General features: G+C 43.6%; 1 protein-coding gene across 3 annotated transcripts; it reads left to right on the forward strand.

The window, feature by feature from the left end:
• The first annotated feature begins 706 nt into the window (after positions 1-706).
• On the forward strand, positions 707-8,706 carry KLF4 (Kruppel like factor 4). 3 transcript variants are annotated; one of them, XM_033173405.1, is made up of 5 exons: positions 707-791; positions 992-1,112; positions 2,949-3,903; positions 3,997-4,161; positions 7,067-8,706. In XM_033173405.1, exons 1-5 carry the CDS (start codon positions 787-789, stop codon positions 7,240-7,242), a joined length of 1,422 nt encoding a protein of 473 aa, XP_033029296.1. In that variant the 5' UTR covers positions 707-786; the 3' UTR covers positions 7,243-8,706. The 3 variants fall into 3 exon arrangements, with proteins under 3 accessions (XP_033029296.1, XP_033029295.1, XP_033029297.1); XM_033173404.1 differs by having other exon boundaries at positions 2,949-4,161; XM_033173406.1 differs by lacking the exon at positions 707-791 and having other exon boundaries at positions 1,001-1,112; positions 3,001-4,161.
• The last annotated feature ends 3,323 nt before the right edge of the window (positions 8,707-12,029 follow it).

The raw sequence follows: 12,029 nt of genomic DNA on the forward strand, positions 1-12,029 counted from the left end.
GCTCTGCTGACGTCACGGCCCATCCCTTGCTCTCTCTCTCTCTCGCTCTCTTCCTCCTCCCGCCGCCCCCACGTGCTGGACGGAGAGTAAAGTTTGTTGTTTTCTCCCGTTGCCCATAGCGACGCGATGCCGAGCCCCGCCTCTCGGGGGTGGTGGTGGTGGTGGTGGTGGGCGTGGCTCCCGCGGAGGTGGGCGGGACGGGCGGGAGAGTTTATAAGTGAGCCGGAGGCGGGCGCGCGGCTTGACAGTTCGCAAAGGCCGCGGTCGGCGAAAGGAGCGGCGGCGGCGGCGGCGGGAGGAGCGGAAAAGCCTGAGCGCGTGACGGGGGAAAGAGAGAGAAAGAAGAGAGACCGAGGCAGCGCGCCGGCCCCGCCCGTCACTTAGCCCAGCCAGCCAGCCAGCCAGGGACGCGCGGCGGTGGCTGCTGCGGGAGACTCCCGGACTCCCCTCATGGCAACGGCGCGAGCAGGGAATCCCCGGGAAACGTCTCGCGCCTTCTTCCAGCCGCTGCTCGCGCTGCAATCTGGTGGAGCAGCTCCGTGGCGGGGCTGCTCCTCATCGTAGGAGAAGCCACCAGCAAGCTCGCCCTTCGGCTTCTTAATTTTTAATATTTTTATAAAAAAAAGTTTATGGTTTGCTTTTTTTGCAACCCAAAGGACAAAAGTTAACAACATCCCGTTGCAGTATATATAAATACATATATCTATATATCTATATATATACCTATACCACACTAATAACTCTCTACTTCTGACCTCCGACCAAGCACCGGCCCTTGGCACGTTAATGAGGTGGGTGAAGTTTCCCCTTTTTTTCTTTTTCTTTTTACCCCCCTTCCTCCCTTCGAGGATGCTTGGATCTGAACTTTGAGCATGTCAGAGCCGAATTTGGATAATTTTCCCTCTACTTTTCTTTGATTGCGATCTGTCTGTGGATGAATCCAGGGCTTCGCCGGTTTATTTCACCCTTCTCCCTTCTGACGTTTCCGCAGGCAGCCGCCCCACGGCGAGTTTGACATGGCTCTCAGCGGCACCCTCCTCCCTTCCATCGCCACCTTCGCAGCGGGCACGGCCGGCAGGGAGAAAGCCTTGAGGCAAGCAGGTGCCAGTAACGTGAGTACAAAACCGGGCAGGGCAGTTGCGTGTGAATGCTGACGGGTGCGGGGGGGGGGCTGGTTATTCGGGGATCAAACTAGTCCTGGAGGAGCTCAGCTCCCCCAGAACCTGCATTTTTGCTTTTAATGGGAGATGAGAATGACCTTTGGCACAGGTGTGGAGTGCATTTCTTCCACCAAAGAGCAACACTGAAGAATCCTTCAAGCTCCTGTACTGGTGGAATGGGATTCCACCTTAGGGTGGTGCTTCTTGATGGGCTTGAGCCCCACTATCTTTTTTTTTTTTTTTTTTTTTTGGTGCTGGGGTGGGATGTTAAAAGATGGAGGAGAGAGATCCCCTATAATAGGATGGAATGTGTAGAAGTTAATCAGGTCTCAACAGAGTTTGAATGAGACATCTTACAAAAAAAAAAGTCTTGTTCGATAAGACCACGGTGAGGGTTTATGAAAAGGGAGCTGTTCCACCCTTTACAATTGTGTAAGCATACACATTGGGGGGGGGGGTGTGTTGTAATGTAAATGTATATCCTAACTGCAACTGTGGAGATACGATCTTTAAAAAAAAGCAGCACTTTCATCTGACTTGTTCCCTAGACCCTCAGAATGCGTGTAGGCACAATTTAGGAAAATGCTCTTACCTTCTGCAGGGGTGTAGCTGCTGCCTGAAGTTCAGTCTGTAATGTGGGATGGTAGGGGGGAGAGAAACTGGGATAGATAGATCTGCTTTACCAGATCTGTGCTGCAGTAAATAAGCTGAAATATGCAGTGTATCGCAACCCAGAATCATGGGTGTGGATACATATGTTTTAATACATGGGCAGCCTTGGGAAATATGCACACCTACTCATGTGCTTAGGTTAACTTTTTGTTCTCTTGTCTCAAGCTGATGGCTTGTACCTACAGCTGCTGTTGTATAATGCATGCTGCTTTAGAAAACGCCCACATGTGTTTAATATCAAATGCAGGCAATCTGATTAACATTGTGCGTGCAGTTTTTGTTGATTTGTATTAATTTTTGTGCTCCTTTACAACAGCAGAAAGCCATATGATACCTTCTCTTTTTTTAAGTCATGTAAACTCATTGTTTCTCAGTAGTGTCTAAAACGTTGCTTTACTAATAAGTAGGTAAATTTCCTAACTGGTGCCTTAAATTTTATCACCACATCTTGTAACTTGTTGCAGGCAAGTTTTTGAACAGACAATTTGAAAATTAAAGACTTTAAAAATTGTTCCATCTAAACCTTGCAAACTTCCGGCTTTACAGTAAAAGTCCTGAAAATCCTTTGAACCCGTAAATTAATATTAGTGCCCCCCAAAAAAACACACACACACACACACCATGTAGCACAGAATGGAGAGGGAAAACGAAAGTTCTCTGCAACATGTCATGACTTGACAATTGCCTAGTTTGCCTTAAAAGTCAAGAGACTCCCAATTTATTCCCCCCACCCCCGGCAGTGTGTGTTATTTAAGTATTTTCAACACATGATAAAATAGGGGCTTGACTGACAAATTCCAGGGTTTAGTTTCATAGTCCTGCAATTCTGCAGCTGATTGCATTGGGCCATGCGTCTACTGCTTTGAACAGACTGACAGGTTCACTTCAATGAGCAGAGCACTGTCCCTTGTTGTGTTGTGGCAACTCAGTTATGTCCCATAGAGTTGTCTGTGAAAGACTTCTCTCCCTGTTTTGGTGGTCGCCATGTTTTGCTTGTGCCTAGGTTTTCCTGTACCTTTCCTGCTTTGCGAAACTTGAAAGTTGAGTGTGCTTTCACCAGCACTGTTTTCTCCCTCTTTACCAACACCGTTTTTTCCTTTCTTTTTCTGCCCACAGAAGTGGCGGGAGGAGCTCTCTCACCTCAAGCGGATTCCCTCTGTGTTCACAGGACGGCCTTACGACCTCTCTTCTGAGCTGGAAAGCAGCACCACAAACAGCAGCAGTGGGGCTATGTCAAGACGGGAGACGGAGGAGTTGAATGAGCTTCTGGACTTTGACTTCATCCTATCCAACTCCCTGATGCCCCAGGAGCAGCCCACAGCTGCTGCCGCGGCAGTAGTAAGCACCGCTCCTGGCCCCGCGCCCGCCGTCACAAGCAGCAACTGCCCAACAGTTACCACTTGCGACTTCACCTACCAGCTGCAAAGGGGCGATCACACCGTAGGAGGAGGGGGAGCTATGCTGTACAACAGGGAGCAGGCCCCGGCTGCCCCGTTCAACCTGGCTGATATCAACGACGTTTCCCCTTCCGGTGGATTTGTGGCTGAGCTGATGAGGCCAGATCTGGACCCAGTTTACATGCAGCAGCAGCAACAGCAGCAGCAGCAGCAGCAGCAGCCATCCCCACTGGGCAGCCTGCATGGCAAATTTGTGGTGAAAGCCACCGTGAACATGGGGGAATACAACAACCACATCAGTGTTAGCAGCAAGAACAACCCAGCTGCTGCAACCTCCCCTTGTTCAGATGGACCCGTGCAGCCTCCTATTTATAACCACGTGCCCAGGATGTGCCAAAAAATCAAGCAGGAGGCTGCCCCTTCTTGCACCATTGGCCAATCCCACGGGAATACTCAGAGGGCGCAGCAACACGATTTTCCATTGGGGCGCCCACTGCCTAGCAGGACTAACCCTCCCTTGACTCCAGAGGAGCTGATGAACAGCAGAGACTGCCACCCCTCCCCGCAGGGCTTAAGTCACCCAGCTCTGCCGCTTCCTCCAGGCTACCACCCTGGCCCGGGATACCCTCCTTTTCTCCCAGAGCAGCTGCCACCAAGCGCAATCCAGTATCAAGGTCAGTCTCACTATCTAAATGTTTTTGGAGAGCCTGTAAATATGCCCCGCTTGGTACAAGGGATGATGCTGACTCCGCCCTCTTCACCTCTAGAGCTGATGCCTTCTGGGAGCTGCCTCTCCGAAGAGACCAAGCCGAAGAGGGGGCGGCGGTCATGGCCCAGGAAAAGGACCGCCACACACACATGCGACTATGCGGGTTGCGGCAAAACATACACAAAGAGCTCACACCTCAAAGCACACCTTCGGACCCATACAGGTAAGCCCTGCTCAACTATGCTGCCAAGGTCCCAGGCATCCCTTATCTCATGCCCTTATCTCAAAAGCAAATCTCTATAGCCCCACATCAGCTGTGTAATGGTTTTTGCTTTGTTTCGTTTTGTTTTTGCACATGCCACCCCACCCAACCCAGTAGGGTTGTTGTATGTGGCTGGAAAGAGGTTTTTCAAAGAGCTGGCATTTGTATGAGAAAGGCATATTTGCCTGTGGTGCCATATGCATTTGCCCACTGTAACTCTGTGCACTGGTTTTGCAAGTCTTCCAAAAGCTTGCGAAACTTGTTTGGTGATGATAGGATGTTGGGACACACAAAAAAGGAGTCTGTATATGCTATATGCAGTGATGCCTCGTTTACTTTTTTGCTGTGCAATCCTATCCATGTTTGCTCAGAAGTATCCCACTGTGTCCTGTAAGTGAACTACTGTGCTAATTGTGCCCTTAAACTCCTGCATCTCCATCAGTCTAGAGAATCATCATTCTCATGCGCCCATGTATACATCTTTTCTCACTCTCCCACCTCTGGTTAAATAGGTTTCGATGGTTTTGGAAATATTAAAACCTGCCAACCTGTCTAATGGAGGCAAAAGCAGGATGAGCAACAACGCCCCCCCCTCAACCATATTCCCCCCCCTTTTTTTTCCTTTTTCGGTGGGGTACCTTTGTCTTTGTGGTATCCATTTAAAATAGTTTCATTCCACCAGCGTATTAAAATATGCATGTCTGTGGCTGCATCCAAGATAAGAATTTAAATAGCAGGAGCCATTAAATATATGGCTTTGCTTACAGATCGGATGAGTTCGTTAAAATGTCTCTGAATGATTCAGCCACAGCAAAGGAATTGTTTTGCAGACGTGCAAGATTTTCTTGCCTGACTCTGGCCATGTGGCTAGCTAATTACAAGGTAGCTGGAAGTCCAGAGTGAATTAAGCATGTTTATGCTGATAACACCACTGAGGTGTTTCTTTGGGGGGAATGGAAATTGCAAATAGCCATAATTCATTTATTTTGTTGGACTTGTTGCTTCTGGTTAAAGAGCTTAGTCTCATTTCGATTTTCTCTAAATCAACAAATGTTAGCTGATTGGCTATGATCTTGGAGACCAACTTCTAATTTGAGACTGTTTTGACTTCAGGGGAAGCAGGGCCGCCCTCCCACAAACTGTTATATTTAATTTCTCCTCAATTCTGTTGTATAAAACGGCTGCCAGTTAGCAACAGACTTGGTTAATTAGCTACGGAAAACATCCAGTTCTGGATTTTCCAGCCAGCCATATAAAGTGATAAAAATAACCAACAGACTTAGTTCTTGCTGCTGAAGTTTATATGTTCATCTTACTATGAAATAATTACTTACTCACAATAATTTACCCTGCTGCTTATCACGTTTACTTGGAAATTAAGTCCCCTAGTGGGACTTAATTAAGTCCCCCAATGGGACTTAATTGTGAGTAAATATTATTTGAATGGCAGTATTTGTTTTTCAATTAAATTTGCCAGAACTTGAACATCTTTTCTTATTAATAATAGACTCTCTTAAGAAAAAAATGGGTGTTACGAGTAAAAGTATAGCAAGTAACCTGTAAGTTCATTGGAGACACGCTTAGCTCTAAATAAGCAAGTTTAGGACTGCCTTGTAAAGTGTTAATAGTGCTAACAGCCTGGTTTTTAGCATATATACCTGGAAACAGATTCACTGATTTAAGTGGCGCTTTCACTTGTGTACAAGTATTCTTATTCTTATTACCAGCAGCATCAACAACAATTATTAGTTGTATTACTCATAAAATTGACTCAAAGTGACTTACAAGCATGATTAAAAATACTAAAGCTAAGGCATAAAGAATAAAGTTAGGACACTCTCAGCATGGTTTAAATACACTGAACAACACTGTTTCAGTGTCTCCAAACTGCTTAAGAACATTGACTTTCAGAGAAACTTCTGATGTCAATTTCCACATAAGTTCTTGGTTTGATTATATATATAAAAAAGGAAGGTGTTCATTAAGTTTGACAGTGAAGGACTGCAAATAGCTTTCCGTCGTTTTCTTTAGTTCCCTGAAAAGTGTGGTTGTAACAACAGTTTGATTGCTAAGCTTCCCTGAATGGGTGCAGGTTTCCTTTGTAGTCTGAATACCTACATGCAACATTAATTTTGGAAGCAGTCAAGGAAGAGATCGAGAAACAAAGTATTGTGATTTAGCATACATTGAAAAAATGTCTCTTAGTTGTTTGTGCTTCTGGATATGTCCTCATTTTATGTAGGCTGGTGACAGATGTTAGTGTGCGAGAATTGGTGGTACGAGTGAGGCATTATTACCTGTAGTGAAGACCAGCTTTGCAAACTAGTTTAATAATACTAGTCCACATATATTTTTGCTTGCCTAGTCATTTGTGATCAAGGGGGGGGGGAATCAAACTCTTGCAAAGTTTTCCAGCTTCGTTACCCAGAAGCAATTCTTATTAGCCACAGGTGGCTAGGTATGTGGGTACATTATTTGCAAGCCTGTTTGTTTCATGCCACTGTTCTTGGTCAAACGGGTTCTACAAGTTTTTAGAAAACCTGCTGAACTGTTGAAGAGGGATGATTGAGGGATAGGTGTACGCACACCACGGAAAATGCTTCTTATGCCACCTGCAGCATTTTGTGGGAAGAAAACTATTGTCTTGCCAGCCAAATAAATACTGTATGCATGAGATTTTTTTTCCTTTTTCTAATTTGTTCAGCTATAGCGGCTGATGTGTAGCTATAATGACAATAGTCTGATCACAGGGGAAAACAGTCTGTAACTGTGATTGCCGGAACAAACTTCTATTTATTGAACCGTATGATGCACCTATATCTGAGAAGGGTACAGAAGTAATTGACATGGTTCTTTATTTTTGAAGGTGAGAAGCCCTATCACTGTGACTGGGAAGGTTGTGGCTGGAAATTCGCCCGCTCTGATGAACTGACGCGTCACTACAGAAAACACACAGGGCACCGCCCATTCCAGTGCCAGAGGTGTGACAGAGCGTTTTCCAGGTCTGACCACCTTGCCTTGCATATGAAAAGACACTTTTAAACAGGACGTGGTGAACTTTTTCCTTTACTGCCACGAGAGATTCAGTATTTGACAGCAAAAAAGACTGTCTTCTGCCAGAGGGGAGAACTCCACTTTAAAGCACTACAAAGAATCCCAGCGAGGTCTTTCCAAAAAAGAAAGTGTGGAAATCAACGGACAATTAAAAAAAGATGAGACAATCGTGGAACTTTTATAGGGGGACAATGACTGGATCTTGTATCATCATTCCATTATTTTTTTATTGAAAAATCTGACTTGAATCTTTCTGGACTACAGAATGCCAAGGATTGACTGGAAGTCAAGGATATCAGGGTTAAAACGAAACTGTTGAGGGTGGGGAGAATGGGAGATTACGTAGGGAGACGATGGGTGAAGACAGGTGTAACGTTGTAGAGCAGTGGGGGCTGTTCAGCTTTGGCAGTTCCTGCATCTCAGTCAATCTAAATGACTCCCCCCCCCCTACTTTGCCAAGGTTGAAGTCCAAAAAACATGTTTGTGCAAGGTTGCCACAAAAGCTAATGCTGTTTGGCTAAGGCGCTCGTGAATTCAGACACCTCTCTCTCTCTCTCTCTCTCTCTCTCTCTCTCTCTCTCTTTTCTTTGCCCACCACCCAAATTCTTCAAGCATCTTTGCAACAGTTCTAAAACTTTTATTTTTTTAAGAAGAAGAGAGAATGTCTGAAGGTACAACTTGCACTTACATTTATTTTAATTTTTAAAGAAAGGAATGTGGGGAGAAAGGGACAAAACTGACACCAAACCTCACCATTTAACTTCACAGAGGATGAATGTCGTGCAAAGTGGGGGAAGAGGGGGGGGGAGGTTGGCTCACACCATGGCTGAAGAATCCACTGTGACTTCTCTTTAAATGCTATGTCTGTCTTCACCCTCAATTCCCTTAAGATTTATTTTCAATGCAATATTGTAAACATGTCGTAGTCTTGCAATTTCTTTTTCCTTTTAAAAAAAAGCCATTACTAAACTATGTCAAATGAGGAAGAAGAAATTCAGGTACAGAGTTATGGTTAAAAGTCTATTTTCATGGTGCTGAATGACTTTTGGTTCTTAAGGTACCAAAAATGCCGAAGTTCTCAACTGCTGCATATTTGACAAGGAAATGCGTTCGTCTTCCGATCTACAGTTAATGATGACCTAAGTCAGGTTGATAAACCTGGCTTATTTGTGTTTGTCTCTTTTAATCTTCTATGCAGACAGTCTGTAATGCACTGTGGTTTCAATGTGCAATAATTTGTACAATGGTTTATTCCCAAATATGCCTTAAGCAGAACAAATATTTTTTTTCTATATGGTTCTTTACATAATAAATATGTAATATAAATCTAAGGAGACTTCTATTTTGTATATTTGTAAACTATGAAGTGAAAAATGAACATTTTGTCAGAGTTCGTATTTTGCATATTCATTTTTGCCTAAAATAACTTTTAAATAAACCTATTTTATCTGAGTGCCTTTTCTTTCTTTCTGAATCATGTTGCATTTAAAGAGCTGCGTTTAATCAGCGTTTTAAAGAACAGTAGTGCTTGCTCTCTAGCTTTATGCATGTTTATTCTTATACAACCCCTGTTGAGTTCGATGAAGCTTACCCCTAAAGGAAATTACTCTAAGCCGATATTCAGTGGATAATTATTATGGACAATACTGGCTTCATTTTTCCCCATATTGTTGTTTCCTTAAAATAACCCTGACCATTAGTTTAACCCTGGAGAGCCAGACACGCTTAACTGGGTATCTTTAATACTGATAATCCAACCAAATAATTAAAGTAGAGGCAGAAAATGAGATTAATAGGCCAAAGTTGGCTGGTAGTTCCAAGGTAACAATATTGCTTAACACTTTGAGTAAAGTGTTTGATTTGTGTACGCCATTCCTCAACGATAACCCTGTGAAGCAGGCCCGTGTTACCATCTTGCTGATTGGGAGCTGAAGAAAATGCCTTGCTTGAGGCTACCACCTATAATATGTGTTAGGGGGAAAGATCTGAAGCAGGGATTTTCCTGCCTCCATTACTTGATCTTAGTCACTATGTTGTACTACATCCTAAGCAAGATCTTGGCAAATTTAAGACTTGTTTTCAGGATTCTAAGTGGGATCAGGCCCACACTGTGTTACCATTAAAAAGCCTTTCCTAACCTTTAAATCTGCTATAGGCTGTTGCCTTTCTACCTTACAAGTATATACAAGTGGCGATTCATTTCACTGCGAATTTCAGATCATATTTCCTAGTTGCTGATAAAGCAAGAATAAGTAGAAACTTAATATCGAGCGTACCTCAGGAATGTCGTATTCACTGTTTGACATTTGCGTTTTATTTGAATATTATTCACTTGGCCGAATTTCACGGCACCTCCCTCCCCCATAAGTAAATTTGGATTTGAAAATACTTGTTGTGTTCCCTTGTGCTGTGTTTTTTCTTTTGCCTTGAATACATCTTTACATCAGAGGTTGGAGAAAAGCTTTGGATATATTTCCCCCCCCCCCTTAGAAATTGTTAGTCATCACTGTAAACAGGTAAGTGCATTAAAGTGAGCTTATTCAGGAAAACTCGTTTCCCCCCCCCCCTAAGATTAATTTGAGTACTTGATTCTCTGCCCTGCTCAGAAACTCGGGGTTATCTCGTTTTATCCTTGTCTCACTAACTTGTGAAATAGGTCATCCCAACCTATGTAGCTGACTGTAGACTAAGGTGCATATTAGCTGGTGCCCATGGTGCAATCCTATGCATGTTTCCTTAAAAATGGGGCTTCCATCTTTATAAATGTGTTTGGAATTGGTGCCAGAGGTGGCAGCCCATCTGAAGCATGGTGGCAGAAGAGAAAGAGATCACTGAACCCATGTTACACTGCTATTGTCTATCAGTCTGAAGGATTTTGGGGTTCATACTGCAGTCGAAGTGTCCCAATGGGCATGATTTATATCTCTTTGCACCATTTCTTCTTCCTATCCAATAAACACACTCCTGTACCCCATTGGCTCTTGCAGTTATTGATTGATTTGCGGGAGACCACTCAACTATCTGCCCTAGCCCAAACTAAGGAGGAGTCTCAGAGCTGCTTTCTCAGAGCCAGTGTGGTGTAGTGGTTAAGAGCTATAGACTTGTAATCCGGTGAACCGGGTTCGCGTCTCCGCTCCTCCACATGCAGCTGCTGGGTGACCTTGGGCTAGTCACACTTCTTTGAAGTCTCTCAGCCCCACTCACCTCACAGAGTGTTTGTTGTGGGGGAGGAAGGGAAAGGAGAATGTTAGCCGCTTTGAGACTCCTTTGGGTAGTGATAAAGCGGGATAATCCAATCCAAACTCCTCCTCTTCCTGATAATTTGGACCCTGCCTTCTCTGGTTCAAAACTTTTTATACCCTCAGCTGCTCACACATTTCTGAACCTCTAGGGCTGCCATCTTCCCAAGAGTGAAAATCGGGACAGAGTTGGTGAGCTTTTCCCCCCAATTATTATTTTTGAGGGTTGTTGAGCTCCCAAAAAAATCATTCATTTTGGGGCATTTCTTTGATTTTTTTAAATAAAATATTTTAAAAAATAAAAATAGCCCAACTTGCCATACATCTGGGTTTTCCCAGACATTTTGATGATTTAGCAAAAATCCGCCCGGATGCCATTTTTCTGAGCAATTACCAGATGTGTTCAGAAAAAAACCTGGATGTATGGCATTGGCAGCCCTGTCCCATGGCCTTTTATCCTCACAGAGGAACACAGAGAAAGAGTTACCCAAGCATATTTAAATGAGCAGAGTTTTGAAGTCGGAACCCAATTTCTCCCTTGGTCAAGTTCATGACAGGAATCGTAGCTTTTGGGTAGGTATCTTGCTGCCTCTCCGAAAACTTCATGCATGGAGCTATCAAATCTGCAGACCCACTTCATTTACTGAAAGATAAACATGTCGGCATAAAATGCAGCAAAGACATTTAAATAATTTCATGAAGTAAAGTAAGATGGTGGTCTTCAAATCCAGTTGGGTAGAGAAACTAGTTCGAATGTACTGTTAGGGAACAAGATACCTATCTCTGTGGCTGTTGTGAATTGCAAGAGGATTCTTGTTCATACATTGAAGTGGATTGTTTTCTTAGTCTTTTGTAAAAAAATAAATAAATCTGGAGACAGATGTTTGTTAATGCGAACGATATGTGCATTATTTTCTGGCTGTTGTATTCTGCCGTAGCTTTGTATTTGACGAAAAGTATTTTTATTGCATTTCCCCCAATCTTAAAACAACGCTTTGCTACATTTTTGTTCCTCCCCCTCATGCCAAAAACTACTTCCCACTTAAAGAGTGTGACTTCGTTAAAAATGAAACGCAAATCCAAGAAGTTCAATATCTTAATTATTTCATTGTGCCTTTAAACTTCGTTTTGTTTTTGTTTTGTTTTGTTTTTTTAGGGAAAAAAGCTGCTGCACATTGTTTTGGGCAAATGCCAGCTAACACTCCTTAATGCGTGTAAGACAACCCTTCGTAGGGAGATCTTGTTTTTCAGGAGGTCTGCAGGCATGGGAGAAGAATATCCACACAAGCAGTTGTAATTTGAAAAGGCAGGTGTAGCTAAAAATAACATACTGTGTTAGCCACCTGTTCTATTATGCGCTGCGGCTCCTGGAGCTAAAAAAGATCATCAATAGAACTAGGGGAACAAAACAGCTGCAGCAAATGCACCGTTTCAGAGCATGCTTTGGGGAAAGGGGTTTTTCTGCACGCAAATTTATAAAACTCATTTAGAGCCCAGATGCAATAGGGGACTCCTTTAGTTAAGCACGGTCCTTAA

The sequence above is a fragment of the Lacerta agilis genome, chromosome 16 (genome assembly GCF_009819535.1).
Source record: "Lacerta agilis isolate rLacAgi1 chromosome 16, rLacAgi1.pri, whole genome shotgun sequence".
Taxonomy (NCBI): domain Eukaryota; kingdom Metazoa; phylum Chordata; class Lepidosauria; order Squamata; family Lacertidae; genus Lacerta; species Lacerta agilis.